The 18,336-nt window shown below is 38.8% G+C and overlaps 1 protein-coding gene across 1 annotated transcript in view; it reads left to right on the top strand.

Annotated features, from left to right (window-relative positions):
- The first annotated feature begins 600 nt into the window (after nucleotides 1-600).
- LOC114642541 (stereocilin) overlaps nucleotides 601-18,336 on the top strand; it is a 112,270-nt gene continuing 94,534 nt past the window's right edge. The window contains exons 1-2 of the mRNA XM_051920786.1: nucleotides 601-715; nucleotides 4,239-5,393. Of these exons, the coding sequence (XP_051776746.1) occupies nucleotides 655-715; nucleotides 4,239-5,393 (1,216 nt within the window). The 5' untranslated portion in view covers nucleotides 601-654. The remainder of the gene's footprint in view (nucleotides 716-4,238; nucleotides 5,394-18,336) is intronic.

Here is an 18,336-nt window from a genome sequence, read left to right as displayed (position 1 = left end):
TTGAATTTGTTCTTTATATAATTATATCAATTTTACTAACAAAATTCTCAGTTTTAGTTAAACTTTTAAAACACAATACATACATTTTGCCAGTCTATTTACAATCCTCCTATTTCCTGCAAAACTATAGAATAAAATCCAGATAAAATACTGTCCATTATTCTTACTGTTTGCTTCATTTTTCGGCTAAAAGGCTTTACTGCGGAATTTGTTAATTTGGCTAGCTGACAAACATAACTTGTTTACATTTAGTCCATTCATAAAACAAGTATATGCATCATTGTGGTGCAAAACGTGACATCCAGCCTTGTGTTTCTTGTCCTTGGGATAGCCTCCTGTAAATAGGTAATGGGTGCTAGTGCTAGTACAGAATCAGAATAATACTGAGCTAATTGTTGTGATCACCATAATAGTGAATGTAAAGGAACATGGCATAATAAAATCCAGCGCTTCAGGGCTGGTGTTTTAAAAATAAACAGTAAATGCATGATTAACGATAAATGTTATTATTAAAATGAAAGAAAATATATTTTTATTCTCATTGACCTTAAATGAATTGGTATCTACTGTGCAGGTCAAATGATGGTAGGTGAAAAGTGTTTGGAGTGACTAGTAGGTGAAGCTATCAGAGGTACAGTTGAGACTACAAGAAAAATGGATGTACTCTTCATTCTGACTGCAATTCTACTTTTTGGAACATCTGATTCTACAAAAGGTAAAACTTTTAAGATATCTGCTGTAATGGCATCACAGTAGTATGACTGTACTTTAATGCCAGTTGTCACGGTGGGGGGGATGGCAACAGGGAGCAAAATCTGGAATAGTCATTAGTCTTGCCCCAAACCTTTAGTGTTTATAAAGTATCAGTCTGTTCAATTCAGCACTTTATGTTTTAAAATGACTTCTAAATTAACCCCGTAATTTATTTCTCTCTATTATATGAAAAAAATCCTGTGACAAGATGAGACTTTTTGGAAGATTTTTTCAAGTCCTGTGAGTTGAGACTTTGGCCTTGAGATGTTTTCAAGTCACGCCCTCCTCTCAACCAGATTCAACCACACACACTGTACTCTCATCTCTCATTCGTGGGAATGCTTTTGACAGACACAGTTCCTGCACTCTCAGCTCTTATAAATTTTAATGTTTTCCTCACTTTACGTTCCCAATTAAAGAAGACGTATTATGTCCAAATGTTATTGAAGAATTTAATCACAAAGGGTTATCAACAGAACAAATGAGTACACGGGCAATCCTAGCACTGAGAAATGATGAAGTCAAACGAATTAACGCCAAAAATGTTGATTGGTTACATGGCAAATTGGTTAAATGCGTATCAATAGACTATGCAGAAACAGTTGGTGGTGATTGTGGGGAAGATGAAAACATCAACTTACAATATCCCGAAGAATATCTACAACCGTTAAAGAACGTCCAATCTTCCTCCGAATTAATTACTGTAAGGATGTATCCAAGAAAGGTAATGTAGTTCATCTGCTGTGGATAACATTAGACAACAAAGGAGATCTTGATATACCATTCGTATTAAAACGTTAACAGTTTCCCGTTAGCATAGCTATTGCAAAGACAATTTACAAATCTCAGAGCCAAACATTCGAAAAAGTCATTTTATTTAATAGAGAGAAAGAAACTAAATTCAGTCACAGGCAGATATAGGTTGCGTTGTCACAATGAAAGTCCAAACACAGAATCAAAATTCAATGTGATATTGACAAAAATTTTATTAAAAAAATTGTTTTTACTGAAGTTTTACAGTAAAAGTGTAAGTTTAAAAAGTTATTGCATGTTAATTTCAAAGCCAAACAGAACAAAATCTTATTATGCAACAAATAACTCTAACGCAACATGAAACATAATTTACTTTCAGATTATGACGATTTAATATTTTTTAATATGGTTAATTACTCGCTTTAATGTAAAATAGTTAGTAAATTGTACATCCGCATCCCCATACGCGAGCAGCAGAAACGCAAAGAGGCTAGCATATAGCGCAGGCAAGGGGGTTGGCGAGCGAAGCAAGCAGGGGGCAAAGTCCCCTAGTATTTACTGAATATTGTCTTCACAGTATTGACACAGCAGATGTTTAAAAGAGGCAGTGATTATAAAACAATTTAAATTTGTGAGATCTCTATAAGTTTAATAGCATTCATGTTTTGCATTGCCTACATTAGTTCTATATAGTAACACATTGCACACACCCAGGTCATGCATCCATGTTTTCTATAAGGTTCATCCAGTTTGAAGTTGTGTGAGCCAGAGCATTGGAAGCAAAGTGAGGAACAACCCAAGCACACCACATTCAGACATATCTGAACATTCAATCACAATGGGCCAATTTTAGAACTGGCAATTAAAAATAGTCTACAGACTTAAAAGTTTGAGCTTGCCATAAATGTTCCAGAGATAAAAATCAATAAAGGTGTAACTTCACTGCAAGATCATCATCTCTCCATCCCTCCATCCTGTCATGGCAGGTCCTTTAATGTTTTTTTTTTCAGTTTTGAATATTTTTTTAAATTATTGTTCATATTTTTTATGCTTTGACAATAACATCACCACCATTACAGAACTGTGTAGTGTGGCTATGGCCTGGTAGCTCTTCCCATTGCTGATAACATCATGAAGTGTGTCCTAGTTTTCACTCATTTTTTCTCTCAGAACTTTGTCTTTTTCCTGGATTAGTGTAAGAGGGAGCTAAGAAGACTTAGTGTTAGAACTTTCTGCTTTTTTACTGACTTTGATTCTGGAATACATGTTCAGGTATGACTACTAATTTCTTCACTATCTCAAACTCCTCTCATTTCTTGTAAAACATGTTTATATCCTGGTATTCATTTTGTGCAAACTCTTAAGGCATCTGCTGCAGTCCAAATCACAACACATCCATTTTTCTAATCTTCAAAGAAATTCCCCTTTTTTAAGCAATCAGTGTTTGAAATCTTCACCACAACTTTTCTCCCCAGTAATGGACAAAGGCTACTCAACAAGTCAACCTACGAAACAATTTATAAGCTACTTTATTGATATGTGTTATTGACTATAACTTTTAACAGCATCACAAGAAAGAACATTTCTGAAATTTTACACACACACACAAGTGTAGAGTCCCCAGCATTATTTTGAAAAGCTAATCCACAATGTGTCAAAAGGTAAATAATGCTAATGTCTTACTTGAAATGACTGAATTTGATTGTGGTTTTAGTAGCTGCAGATATACTGATGTACTGATTTTATTGTGAAATTTTATTTTATTTTATGTTGTAAACATGTGAGGTCTTAGTGTCTGTGAAGATGATTAAGTTCTTCTGATTGCTGGTACCAAATCTGTGGTGTGTTTTATAACTTTTTTGAATGTTTGAGAAGTTATATTATTTGTATTAAGGATTGGTTCCTCCCTTCTGTCCAATGCTGCTTTGGGCTCCGCAATCCTGAATTGAAGTAGATATTGTAAATGGGCAGATGTATTTACAGTATAAATACATATACATACATATATTTATGTATGTGTGTGTGCACTACTGGTGAAAAGATATATACACTTTAAGTGCATATAGGGGTCCACATTTGTCATATATTCACTTTTATGGTTTACTTTAACACTATAACACTATAAGAGTTAATGTAACACTAGTGGTTTTGCTATGTGGAAACTGGAGGAAACTCTGACAGGAACAAGACCCAAAGCCACAACAATATCAGAAGACAAGTTTCTAATGGTCAACAACTTGATGACAGGTTTGTGGTCGAAGTAGAGTAAGTAAGCGTCACTTTCAGCTGTAAAGAGAAAACTTCGAGCTGCATGTTTGATAGGCTGAGTGGCCGTAAAGAGCCATCGCTAAACTATAAAATACGAGAAAGAGGCTTATCTTGGCTAGGAATCACCACTTGAAGATGGTGTTCTTTGAGGCACCTACCACGTAACAGTGTCTGAAGTCATTTCTGAAATAAAATGAGTGAGTATTATACAGAGGGATCTCATGGGATACAGTGTGTAGTAAATGTGACTGTAATGACTTGGATGTCAAGGCATTCAGCAGATGTGTAACTTGAGCTGCATGACCCTCAGTAGCAAGAGAACATTACAAGTGTAAAGTTAAGTATATTGCAGGTGTTCTGTCCTGGGTTGTAGGTTTATCATCTTGTTCTTTTTGCTTTACTGCTTTCTTGTTAGGGAATTAGGCTGTTTAGTTTACTAATGCTCCTTCTTATATATTCTCCAGGAGAGTCAGCAGCCAAATCAGAGATAACGTGGCATGATATCCTTGCCCTACTCAGAAAAGATGTGGTGTCAGATCCCCAGGAAGAGAAGGCGCAGTCCACCAAGGCACATGGTCATCACACCAAAAATATTGTCACAGACATAATGGAGGGGCTTCATACTCTTGGTCTATTCCCCAAAAAGAGTCTGAATCTCCAACGCTTGATCTCCAACTCTGGTCGGCCACTGGAGAAGAACAGGCTTTCTGGATTCCTCTACAATATATCAATGTATATGCAAGGGGCTGGGGGAGAGTCCAGTCCAGTACCTGATCCAAATCTCTCAATTGAAGGTGGACAACAGTTCTGGGGTAATCTATTGCAGTCCTTTCTCAATGTGGGCGGAAGTATTTTAGAAACTCCAAACAGGAAGGAGCCACTTAGGCCAAAGTTCAAGATCCACAATATGTTTGTCTCTCTCAGAGGGAGTCAGCACTATGATGGGATTTTGAGCATACTCCAGATTTTGATAAACTTTTTAGAGCGGCAGCAAAATCACCCTCTTTTCAATTTCCTGTGGCAAAACTGGGATATGATTGGCACGCTGCTGGAGACCATTTTTCAGACATTGCTAAATGGAAGTTATGGACATGGTAGTACTGGACTGCAAAGCATTTTCTGTGCTTTGACTGGGCACACAGATTGTGGCTTTAACCTTGATTGGTTGCAACAGCTTTATCGTTATTTAGAAGCAAAGAACTGGAAGCCTGTTGTCAATTTCCACCCAGGAAATGGAGGGATAGGAAACCTTAATGGAGGAATACAGTCCATTGGGCGTTTCAAACCGTTCAGTGTACTTCCTGAAGCTCTTAAGGAAGAGGGTGGAGTAAATAATCAGACACAAACTGAATCTGAGCACCTGGCCTCAATGCCATCTCTCCTCCTCCATGCATTCTCACGCTCCAATGAAATAGAAAAGTCAGAGCCTGCTATCGAAGCCAGTTCAGTCTTATGGCAGGGACTGGATGGCCTACGCCAGGGACTTTTTCAGAGAATGGGCAGTTCAGTATATGTGGGTCTCAAGAGGAAGGTGTCAAGAATTACTAGATCTTTACTCGATGATGTGACCACTCTTGTGAGAATTCCACAACCTGACCAAGATGGAAAGTGCACAGTAGGCAAGTTTCTATACCCTTTCTGCTGTTAAATGACTAACCAGCTTTGCTCATTTCATGGTGTTTTGCAATATGTATACACAGAAAATGCAGAACTATGATTATTTTTCTTGATTGTTGCCATTTAGTATATTTTAAGTAATCTATCTGTTTTTCTAGTTTCAAACTTTATTTTTCTATTCATATGGCAATATTTAGAGCTCCTTTTAGCAAGGGGCCCTTGCAGCTGTAGTACAACTTTAGTAGTCTTACTGGTAGACACGGGTACAGTATATAAATAAGCAACCTTCACCCTTGCGACAGCAAGGACATGCAGAAAAAAGGCTACTGAATAAAAATGACAAGTCATACAAATGATTCTAACCAACTAATAGGTACCTAATTTGTCTCAGTCGAGTCTGCATTGATCTTTGTTTTTTGCTTTCCTTTTAGCAGGGAGAGTATTTTCTGCTTACCGACTGGCAAAGCAGGCTTGTCCCTTTAATTTTATAAATCTATTCTAAGTGAATCATAGCTCAATAGAAAGTATACTTTGCATTACCATTTCAAAAGCCTTCATTCAACTTTCCTTCAATTACAAAGTGCTACAAAAATTCAGTCAACTAAATAACAGACTTACCTTGTTGTACCCATTCTGCATTACCAGCCTACAAAGGCAAAATGACACAAAAGTGCTTTTTCATATTATTCTGTCCACTTGTGTAAATGAACAGATTTTATGTTACTTTGTTTATGAAAAAAATTAACGTTCCTTCAATCAGAAGTACCATTTGACTCAACAACAGCAACAACAACAACATTTATTTCTTTAGTACATTTTTTCACATGACATGTGTTGTGCAGAGATCTTCAGGAAAAATGAGCAGAGTCCTCAGAAAGACAGTCAGAATTGAGACTTTATTGCACAGCATAGATAGATAGATAGATAGATAGATAGACAGATAGATAGATAGATAGATAGATAGATAGATAGATAGATAGATAGATAGATAGATAGATAGATAGATAGATAGATAGATAGATAGATAGATAGATAGATAGATAGATAGATAGATAGATAGATACTTTATTAATCCCAAGGGGAAATTCACATACTCCAGCAGCAGCATACTGATAAAGAACAATTTTAAATTAAAGAGTGATAGCAATGCAGGTATACAGACAGACAATAACTTTGTATAATTTTAACGTTTACCCCGCCGGGGTGGAATTGAAGAGTCGCATAGTGTGGGGGAGAAACAATCTCCCCAGTCTGTCAGTAGAGCAGGACATTGACAGCAGTCTGTTGCTGAAGCGGCTCCTCTGTCAGGAGATGATACTGTTTAGTGGATGCAGTGGATTCTCCATTATTGACAGGAAAGAAAAGAAAACAATTGCAGAGCACACAAAGCCTATCTGAGTTTGTGAATTGAGCCCCGAGTGTTTGGTGAGCCCCAAATATATTACAGTTCTTATCACAAAATGCACCCCTCTCACATTAGTCTCCCATCATCTGCTGTACAGGGTTTCTCATGATGATGACCTCATCAGCACCTTTTCTCATAACAATCACCTGAGGCCTCACGTATAACGCCACGCGTAAAATTCACACTATAACATGGTATACGGACAAAAGCAGAAATGTTCATATGCACAAAAAAATGCAGATATCTGTGCGAACGCCAACTTCCACATTCTTCCGCTACATAAATCCCGGTCAGCGTGAAAAGTAACGTTCGTGCACGCGCATGCGCCTGCTGTCCAGCCCCAATGCCTCTTTGAATATGCAAATCAATATAAATAGCCCTTAAGCTCAGCCTTCTGTGAAAAGACAATGGCAAAAGCAGGGGGGAAAATAGAAGAATTTCAGCGAATACCAAGTGGAGGCAAGGAAAAACTTACTATTTGTTGGTTTAAACAGTGTGTGGGGAACAGCCCGCACACAGACAGGTAGACATGATGGTTTCACCACACACACGTTTATTATACAATATTTACAATTATTTGGTGAGCACAAACCCAGTGCCGCAGCACCAATCACCCCTTAAGTCCTGGCCACACAACACAATGCCTTCTCAGTCTCTGGTCCGCCTCCACTCCTCTCCACCGAGCTTCGTCCTCTTCCACCCGACTCTTGCCATTGAATGGAGGGAGGCGACCCCTTTTATACACCCCCCGGATGGGCTCCAGGTGCTTCCCGACACTCTTCCGTCGACACTCCCCTGTGTGGCGGAAGTGCCGGCTGCGCAACCAGAAGGACTTCAGGTGTCCCTGCTCCTCTTTCCCCCAGCACTTCCAGGTGTGACGGAAGTGCTGAGGTCCAGGGCTCCCAACAACAACATTTATTTATATAGCACATTTTAATACAAAAAGTAGCTCAAAGTGCTTTACATAATGAAGAAAAGAAAAATAAAAGACAAAATAAGAAATTAAAATAAGAAAACATTAGTTAACATAGAAAAGGAGTAAGGTCTGATGGCCAGGGTGGACAGAAAAAACAAAAAAAAACTCCAGAAAGCTGGAGAAAAAAATAAAATCTGTAGGGGTACCAGGCCACGAGACCACCCAGTCCCCTCTGGGCATTCTACCTAACATAAATGAAATAGTCCTCTTTGTAGTTAGGGTTCTCACGGAGTCACTTGATGCTGATGGTCATACAGACTTGTGGCTTTTAATCCATCCATCATTGTTGGAACATCATAGTGCTTTGAGTAGCCACCACCAAAAGGACACTGGAAAAGGAAACAGAAGAGAGAGTAGGGGTTAGTACAGATTTTAGAGCCACCATGAATAGTTATTATAATGAATTGGATATACAGAGTATCATTATTTAAATTACAGTAAAGTTATGAGAAGGCCATGTTAAAGTAATGTGTTTTCAGCAGTTTTTTGAAGTGCTCCACTGTATTAGCCTGGCGAATTCCTACTGGCAGGCTATTCCAGATTTTAGGTGTATAACAGCAGAAGGCCGCCTCACCACTTCCTTTAAGTTTTGCTCCCAAGGCATTGGGGCGCCCCCTGGCGGTGACCATGGGCCCCTATAGGGTTGGGCTTCCAAGCCCTGTACCCGTGGCCCCCAATACAACCAGGGCGGTCGCCCCCTCGTGTTCTGGAGGAGGCACAAGCCCTCCTCCGGTCCTCCTGGGCATCCCGGCCAGGCATGAACTCCAGCCGGGTGCCACAAGTGATTTAATCAGCAAAAGGAAGTTGATCGAGTGACAGAGAAAGAGATCTGAGAAACTCAAAAGCTGAAGTTCACAACGATGCACAGTGCCCAAAATAAAAAAGATATCAAAGTCGCCGTGAAAAGGCGAGTCGTAGCCCACCATCTGTGTGTCATATGAAAGCTTATTAGGGTACAGAGAAAAGAAAAAAAAAATATGGACACAGTGAGATAATAGCTCAAAATGCCAACTTTAATCTCGAAATTTCCATGTCAATCACAATTTATTTTGTCATTAAAATAGAACATCATAAACTTCATCGTAAAATCGTTTAATTTACTAGTTTCTCAAATTCCATTGTCACTAAAGTAGTACGTTAAATGCTTTGTATTGTATTTGTTCTTCTATGTGCTCTATGTGTGTGAATCACTATGTGCTTCTTAAACGGACTTTCTCTTTCTCCGACTGGACACAGAATCTATTACATTCATGATATTACAGCTCTCTGAATAATTACAATACTGAGATGTATACTTGATATCATTTTCATGATGATAGGAGTTAAAGCATGTTATTAAACATAGAAACACAGTGGCGCAGTGATAGTGACAAGCAGGCACCTCGTCCACAGATTGTTCCTGCCTTCCACAAGATGCTTGCTGTGCCATGCGCGACCTTCGATAAAATAATTCATTGCAGCAGTACTGTCTCTTTCAAACGTACTAACCTCCAATTCCTGTCCTTCCTTTTCTTTCTTCAAGTAAACCAATCGCCACACAATCAGCTCTGTAATAGATGTTAAGCCATCTGTAAGCTTAGAACTCTGATTCTTCAAAACTTTTAAGGAACATTAAAATATCTTCATAGTACATGTTTAATCATTCTATCCATCTATCCATCCAGGGTCACGCAAGCCCCAACAAGAATACAGCGCGAGGCAGGAACAATCCCTGAACTAGCTAGTGCTGCGCCACTGTGTCCTCACATGTTTATTTATTAACAATATAGATTATTTAAAGGCGGCACAGTGGCGCAGTGGTAGCACTGCTGCCTCACAGTTAGGAGACCAGGGTTTGCTTCCCAGGTCCTCCCTGCGTGGAGTTTGCATGTTCTCCCCGTGTCTGCGTGGGATTCCTCTCGGTGCTCCGGTTTCCTCTCACAGTCCAAAGACATGCAGGTTAGGTGCTTTGGCAATCCTAAATTGTCTCTAGTGTGTGCTTGGTGTGTGGGTATGTGTGTGTGCCCTGCGGTGGGTTGGCGCCCTGCCCGGGGTTTGTTTCCTGCCTTGCACCTAGTGTTGGCTGGGATTAGCTCCAGCAGACCCCCGTGACCCTGTAGTTAGGATGTAGCAGGTTGGAAAATGGATGGATTATTTAAATGATGTTAACATTTTATCTGTATAATGTAATAAACATATTTTGCTGCATTTCATCTTAAAAATGATATTGTCATCATATGTAAATGCGCGCTTTATAAAGTGGCGCAGGTTGTGCAATATTATAACTGTATCACAAATTTACAGTGAGGTAATTGTACTTGTAAGTACAAACAGTTCTATATGGAGCACTTGATGGACTGATTGAGTGGGTTTATAGTTCTTGGGATGAAACTGTTTCTGAACTGCGAGGTCCGTACAGGAAAGGCTCTGAAGCGTTTGTCGGATGAGAACAGTTTAAATAGCGAATGGCTGAGGCAGCGTGTGCTTGATTATGCATACCAGTAATTCTCTTTCTGATCAGCTGCTCCGAGTGGTGCAGTGAGAGTAATATGGAAAAAGATGATCCGCTGTGGCATCCCCTAACGGGAGCAGCTGAAAGTTGAAGAAGAAGGTGCAGTGAGAGTAACAGTGCTAAAGCAGCTATGGTATTTAGAATAGTTTGGCCATTCCGTGGACCAATATATTGTGATAGGTTAATTACAATCAGATGCATTAAACTAATGAACAATATATGGTTAATTTCAGTGTATTTGATAAAGCCGGCGTTGTGGATGTAAGAAAGAAAGGGAAACCACCTGGGAACAGCAGCATTGCTTTGACACTGGGTGCCGCCAGTTTGCAAAACCGAGCAGAGAACTTGCGTACGTCAGGGTTGGAGCTACCGTGAAAATGTGCGGGGCTTTACGCCAAGTTTAGGTTTTATACATCGCGATTAGAGTGTGGAAATGGGCTTACGTAACATTTTTGTGCGTACGCACCATTTGTACATGAGGCCCCTGGTGTTCCAGACTTTCTCATAACAATACCCTTGCCCCTATAGACATCCCCATAATAATCTTCTTCCAAATCCATCTTCACATAACAACCCCTTTGGCTCGAAGGGCAGATTTGCCACCTGGAGGTGTGCATCACCTGATTACCCCTCTCTTCATTCTCATGGCCTAATCCTAAGCTGTTAAAGATCTATGGCCTTTCAGTTAATCAATTCTTAACAATTCAATTCTTAACAATTAAGCTGGGACAAGAAGGACCCATATATGAAAACTGGAATACCTAATTAATAATTCAATAAATGATTGCTTGTTGCACTAGCATCCTGTAAGGATAAGGCTAGCATAATAAGTGACTGTGCCAGTATATGGCAGTACACAGCAGCACACAGCTTCACTGATAAGGGCCAAGCTGCGAACAACCTTGACACAGTGCTTCATGCCTGAGAGAAAGAACAATTGCTTCTTTTAGCTAACTATTATGTGCTACGGTATGTTTTTGTTATTATCACTAAGATGTATAAAAAAGCATTGGCATATAAACTTAAATTCTAGCTAAACTAAATATAAATGTGAATGGAGACAGCAGCGCTATTACGTCACGGCACACAACTGTACCATGGTCTGACAGAGGCCTAGCTGCTGCTTACTTCATGGACATCTATGTGCAAGGAAGGATCCCTAACCTTCAATAATCAACTCTTAAACTCCTGTATAGCTCAGACTAGCTTGATATTATAATGCATTTTATTGTAACTTTGCCTAAGGTATTGATGAGTCCTAATAATTCTAAATGCCATTTGAGTGCTTATGTTTTATGCGCTAGCTTGAAAGCTTGCCCTTTACTCACACAGGCAAAGGCCTTGCAAACAAAATCGGCCTGTTTGCTTCCTCAGAGAGCATGATGACCGTCTCACAGCTCAACTCACAGATACTCAAAACAAAGCAAGTGAGAAAGACAGGTAGGCAAGAGGCCTCTCTAAAAAAATAAATGGTGTCCTTTGAAAAGCTTCTTCAGGCCTAGACTTTTCATAGTTAGTAGCACTAAGACTAATAATAAAACATATTGATCCTTAATCAAAATTCTCAACACATGTAGCTCAAAGAGCTTCAGAAAATGTCAAAGAAAAAAATTGCAAGACAGAAAAAAATCCCTCCAGGGGCAAGATGCTGGAGAGAAAAAAACAAAATCTGCAGGGGTTCCAAGGCCAAAACCTCTGCAGAGCTCCCACTGGGCATTCTGCCTAGCATTCATGTACATATAAAGTTTGTATCTTTGTTTAAGCTTCTTCATAGAAGATTCGATGCAGTGGGGCTCATTGGAGTGTTCACTTCCATTCCAGTATTACAGACAGCTGCTCAGTACTTTGATCAGGTGGTGGGGGTGCAAAATGTCACCACAGAAAACTGGAAAAGAAAACAGAAAAAGTGCAAAAGTGCAAAAGTGCAAATTAAAAATGATTGCAAGTCAAAGACATAATATTTCAGTACATATACAGTATAATCCATTAAAGTGAAACTAAAATGCAGTTATGAAAAAGCCAATTTTAAAAAGAAGATCTTTTTAAAGATCTTTAGGAGTTTTTTAAAATGTCCCCAGATATTAGACTGGCACATCTCTATCTCAGTAAAGTATTCCAGATTTTTGGGGTGTACCAGAAAAAGAACACCTCACTATTTATTTTCATGTTTCTCTCTTGGAATAATAGGCAAACTAATGTTAGAGTATCTAGGATTATAACTGGTGTGGAATAAACAAAGACAAAACCAAGATAAAGAGTTGGGGTATACCACCGCGGTATCCCTGTATACTTGGAACAGTTGGACAAACAAATGAAAACAGCTCTTTACAGACAGAGTAACAAACGGCAGTTAAATAGAATAATGACAGGAAGGGGCGGGTCCAGAGAAACCAGAACCGGAAGTGATGTCATCAGTTGAAGGTTCCTTTGGTTGGTCTGCAGAAGGAGAAAGAGAGAATGCATCAGAGGACAGTGCCGACCCCTGGTCTGGTGGATAATTACAGTTATTTAAACCCTTAAGCTGTCTCCCATGCGCACGTGTGTGACACTGGGAATATAAGGGGCAAAACACTCCAGAATGTAAGAAGGAGCAAGATTATTTAGAGCTTTATATACCATTAAAGGCATTTTGAAATTGATTCTAAAGGACATGGGTAACCAAAATAATAATGCTAAAACTGGTGAGATATGTTCAGATTTCATTCAACTAGAAGGGCTAAAGGGCAGTTCAAATTGTCATTTAACAGGCGAAGGATGAATTGTATTGGAAGAGAGACCAACTTTATATTTTTTGTTGCTACTAAATGAAAGCACAAAACATTGGTCAATGTACTGACATGCACGCTCCTGCCACTTTTAGATGTAACAACCAAAAAAGTTTATTGAAGCATCACTTCCTTACATACATAACAGCTAGAGTGCCCTCTACTCTATCCAGTCAGTACATTCCCCCTTTTCTAAAGAAGATAACATTTTTTTGTAATTTACAACAACATCTATAAAATAATCATTTAGTACATGGATAAGCATGTCACTCTAGGGTTCTCCTTTACCTCATTGCTGACTTTGCATTGTGCTCTTGGGGTCATCTTGGCAGGGCGCCCACTTCTAGGCAGAGTAGCCACAATACCAAATTGTCTCCATTTATAGACAACTTGCCTAACAGTAGACTGATGAATATCTAAAATCTTTGAGATGACTTTGTAACCTTTCCAGCCTTATATAAATGAACATTTCTCGATCGTAGCTCTTCAGACAGCTCTTTTGTGCGAGGCATGATTGCCATCTGGATATGCTTCTTGTCAAAAGCTCAAACTCAAACTTTATAGTGTTTTTTATAAATTAAAGTAATTCTAGGCCACACCTCTGAACTCGTTTCATTAAATGGACTCCAGGTGTGCTAAATTCTGACTGCAATGAGTTTTTTCAAAAGTTATTAGCTTAAGGTTCACTTACTTTTTCCAACCTTCAGTTTCATAGTTTGAATGATTTATTCAATATGGTCAAAAATTCTCTGAAAATCTGTGCATCTTTAGTTATAGGAGACTGTGTTTGTTCATTATTGTGACTGACATGAAGATACCACAATGTTTTATATGGGAATTAGACATAAATATAGATAATTCCTAAGGGTTCACATACTTTTTACTTTGACTGTATTAAAAAAGGGAGCGACCCTAGCACTGACCCATGTAGGACACCACTCTTAACATCGGCCAATTCTGATGAGGTTCTTTACACCATAACCCTCTGCTTCCTGTCTGCTACTCAATTCTGCACCCATCTACAAAACATCACCCTGAACTCCCACCTCTTTTAGTTTGATGCCCAACCTCTCATGTGGGACCTCATCAAATGCTTTCTGAAAGTCAAGATACTTAATATCATAAGCTCCATTTTGATCATATCCTTTTGTGGCTTCCTCTTTGAATTCCAAGTTAGTTAAACAGAACCTCCGTCTTATGTACCCATGCTGACTGCCATGTGTTGCACAATCTTACCCTTAATAATTCCTTCCATTAATGTCCATGTGATGCATGTTAATCTCACTATAATATAGTTATTTATATCTTTCCAAAAACGCCTTTTATATAATAGGATAATATTTGCCATTTTCTAGTCCTCTGGAATTTCCCCAGTGCTTAGTGACTTTCTAAAAATATGCATGAAGGGGTTATATATGTACTCACCAACTTCCTTAAATGTCTGCTTGAATCTGCTTTCAACTTTCTTCATGGCTTATTTGGTTTGTTATTAGTCAAACGTGGTTGTTTGGGCTGTCTTGTACTTATGCTGTTGGCAAATGTCACATCACTATGCAAGTGTATCAATGTCTTTATTCTTTAGTGACCAAAACATAACATGCATGTCTTTTGCATTTCTCAATGCCTTAATGGGCTTCATGTACAAGCTTAGTCATTTGTGGCTTCATTGTGACAGGTATGATTGTTTTATTACCTTTCAAGAGAACAACATAAATTACAGACAGTTTTCGTCTGCAGTGTTGTAACGAGATGGGCAGCTTCACAGATCCTGATAACCTAATTATCTGAATGATATTTTGAAACCCTTTGTTATTCTGTTCCCTTTGCAATCTGTATCCATTTTTCTGCAGACACAGTCTACATGAATCTGTACCTCTTGGTCGCTGCTGCTTGATCCTGGTCATACAGACTTGTTCTACATAAGGCGTCTACCACAGTCAGTTGATTATCTGGAGTGAACTGAAAAGTCAGATTATACTTTTGACGATGACGCTGAATGCACTGTTGTACATTTCCAAAAGCCTTCATCGAAATGACTGTTAGCAGTTTATGTTCATTCTCAAGTACAGTGGACCCTTGACTTACGAACTCAATTCGTTTGCGAGGGCTGGTCGTAACTCAAGTTGGTTGTAAGTCAAGACTATTTTTCCCATAAGAAATAATGGAAATGCCCTTAATGTGTTCCGAACCACCCACAGCAACACTTACTTAACGTTTTTTAATAGAAAAGGGTTGTATAATGTGCATAATTTACCAAAAACACCAATACTTTTTCTAATGCAATAACCAAAAAGTTATAAAAAGTGCCTAGCCTACCAGAAACAACAATTTCATACTCTACTCACCATTTAAGTTGACATCTTTGGCTTGCAGGAAGGAAGGAGGAGGAGAATTAAATGGAAGGTGGTTATTGTTTGGAAGGAGTTTCCTTATACAAATCTTTTCTTTGTAAAATTGTCGAGATGGTGGATTTCGACATGCTGTACATATTAGCGAGATCGGTCACATGAACGCCACTCTCATATTTCCACACAATTTCCTTCTTCGTTTGGATTGTGATCGCTTTCGTTACCTTCGCTTCTTTCCTTAGCAATTATCGAAATAAATTATATAAACCACTGCACTGACCGAAATTACGTCCACAAACACATGTATCTGGGCTCCGACTGACGCTTACAAAGGCTCTCGGCTGTTTGTTTACAATCGCACAAGCAGATACACGTGACCGCATTCGGGTCGTAACGCAAGATGTTGGTCGTAATTCAAAACAAAAATTTTGGTCGTAAAGCAAGTTGTTCACATGTCAGGCCAGTTGTATATCAAGGATCGACTGAATGACTTCTCTGTCATAAACATATTCATGAAACGTTTAACAGCCAAAAACTGTACCCATTGTCTCTTTTTCGATTTGAGCATAATTTATTTCAGCTGCTGTCTTTCTTCATGAAGCATAAGCTACAGGAAACCACTCTGTGCCATACTGTTGAAGTAATATGGCTCCCTATCCATCCTTAGATGCGTCTGTTGATAGTTTTAATCATTTATCTGTATCAAAGTATGTTAGCGCTAGCTCTTTGATCAGACTGTTTTTAACATAACCCATTCTTTGGCATGTTCATGTTTCCATTGCCATTCATGATTGTTTCCCAATAAGCTATACAAGGCCTTTGTATTGGTTGAAAGTTTTGGAATAAAAATTTCTCATATAATTCACTAAACCTACAGTCCTTTGCAATTCAGTTTTGTTTGTAGGTGCTGGCATTTTAACTACTGACCTGATCTTTTCGAGACTGGGCTGTACATCTGCTGCAGACCATTTGTCACCACAAGTTAAGTGATTTCAGTTACACCAAATTCACACTTTTGCTTGTTTAGTTTCAGTCCTGATTTTTCTGCTTGTGCTAGCACCCTACACAGCCTTTCATCGTGTTCTGTTTGAGTTTTCCTCAATACCACTATGTCATCAAGAAAGACACCTACACCTTCTTTACCTTCAAACAGCTATCACGGTCTTCTGTGAAGTACCTCCGGAGCTGAGTAAATTCCCAAAGGTAAATTGTTGAAGCAATTCTTCAGATTGATGTATTAAAAGTACACCGTTTGGCACTGTCTTCATCCAGGAAAATGTTGTAGACACCTGATGATTCATATAGTTTAGGGAATAAACAAGCACCTGTCATAGCACTCAAGAAGTTTACCTATGTCAGTAATCTGTAATGTTCTCTTTCAATCCATTTGTTCAAGTCTCTTGGATCTATGCAGAATTTCATATCTCCATTATTTTTCTAAGCCCTTACAAGAGAATTTACCCTCTCTATCAGGTCCTCTTTTTTCTTACTATGTTTTTCTTAATTAAGGACTGTAACTATTACTTCAGTCTTGTTATAAGAGTTACTGGCACTTTTCTTGCTGGATGAACTGCTGGAACTGCATTATCCTTTAGACTAGACAGATTTTGTACTGACAATCACTGTCATTGCTTACTAGCTCTTGTATATTCGCTATTCTTGAACCGCTCTGTGTTTTAGATGAGTCTCTTGGTATCACTTCACTGCTGTCAATTACATTGACTTTTTTGATTAGCCCAAGTTTTCGAAAGCTTTCAGGCCCAGTATTACCTGCCTATCACCCTTAACCAATATGAAAACAGCACTGACTAAACACTATATCCCTTTTAGTAGGAATCGGCCCACTGCTGTAAGTTATTCAATGTATCTTTTTCTCTTTAATTTTAGGTTTTATGCACAGTCTATTAAAATTTTCCATAGGCATTATGTTTACCTGTGCGCCAGTGCCTAATTTCAAAGGCATTGTTCTTCCACTGCGTTGGGTTGGCACCCTGCCCGGGCTTGGTTCCTGCCTTGTGCCCTGTGTTGGCTGGGATTGGCTCCAGCAGACCCCCGTGACCCTGTGTTTGGATTCAGCCGGTTGGAAAATGGATAGATGGATTGTTCTTCCATTAATATTTACATTTGCCCTTTATTTATTCTTATTGCTGCTTTCATTAGTTGCAGCCTCTGCAAAGAACAAGTCGTCCTTGTCACTGGTGCTGTTGCTTTGTTCTACAACATGTGTTTTTTTTTTTTTGGAGAAACAGCACTTTGAAAAATTGTTTTCCTTTTTGCAGTTTCAATCTAAGCTGCCCACTTCTTTGTTTCCACAGCGTACAAAATTGCTGTTGTCTGTTTTCTGCTTAATTTTGTGAGGCATTTCCTTAGTGATCTCTGTTGCACATTTTTGCACCGCATCCACAGCTGCACATTCACCATCAGAGTTTGATGTCTTTAGCCGCATTTTGTGCTTTCCTAGGCCTGGAAAATTTTAATCACATTTTTAAGACTCAGTTTCTTTAATAAGCTGCATTCTCAGTCATTTGTCTAAAATGTAAATGACAGTCTGATCTGAGTAGCATACCAAAGTTACAGGTACATGACTGACTTTTTAAGCGCATGTTTATTACATACTGCTCATTGGATTCAGATTCTTTCTGCATTTGGTTGCAGAAAACATATCGTTCCTACATTTAATTTTTTTCTTGGTGTACAATATTGCTGAAACTTTGCCATAACTGCTATGTACGTATCTCTTTACACATTATATCCCTTGTAACTTGGCCCGCCACCATTAGAAAAAGCACAACCTATTAGTGTTCATTACTTTCATCCAGACCTATCGCCAACTTATACAGCTCAAAACTTTGCATTTTCACTAATTTTTAACTTGTCTGGCTCTCGGATGTTATTTACACTCATTTTGCTTATTCATTTTTAACTCCTTCTATTTTGTACTGTTATGCATTGTGGCATGC

The sequence above is a fragment of the Erpetoichthys calabaricus genome, chromosome 17, assembly GCF_900747795.2.
Source record: "Erpetoichthys calabaricus chromosome 17, fErpCal1.3, whole genome shotgun sequence".
NCBI lineage: Eukaryota > Metazoa > Chordata > Cladistia > Polypteriformes > Polypteridae > Erpetoichthys > Erpetoichthys calabaricus.
The sequence above is the reverse complement of the archived record's forward strand: the minus strand, read 5'-3'. Positions and strand labels throughout refer to the sequence as shown.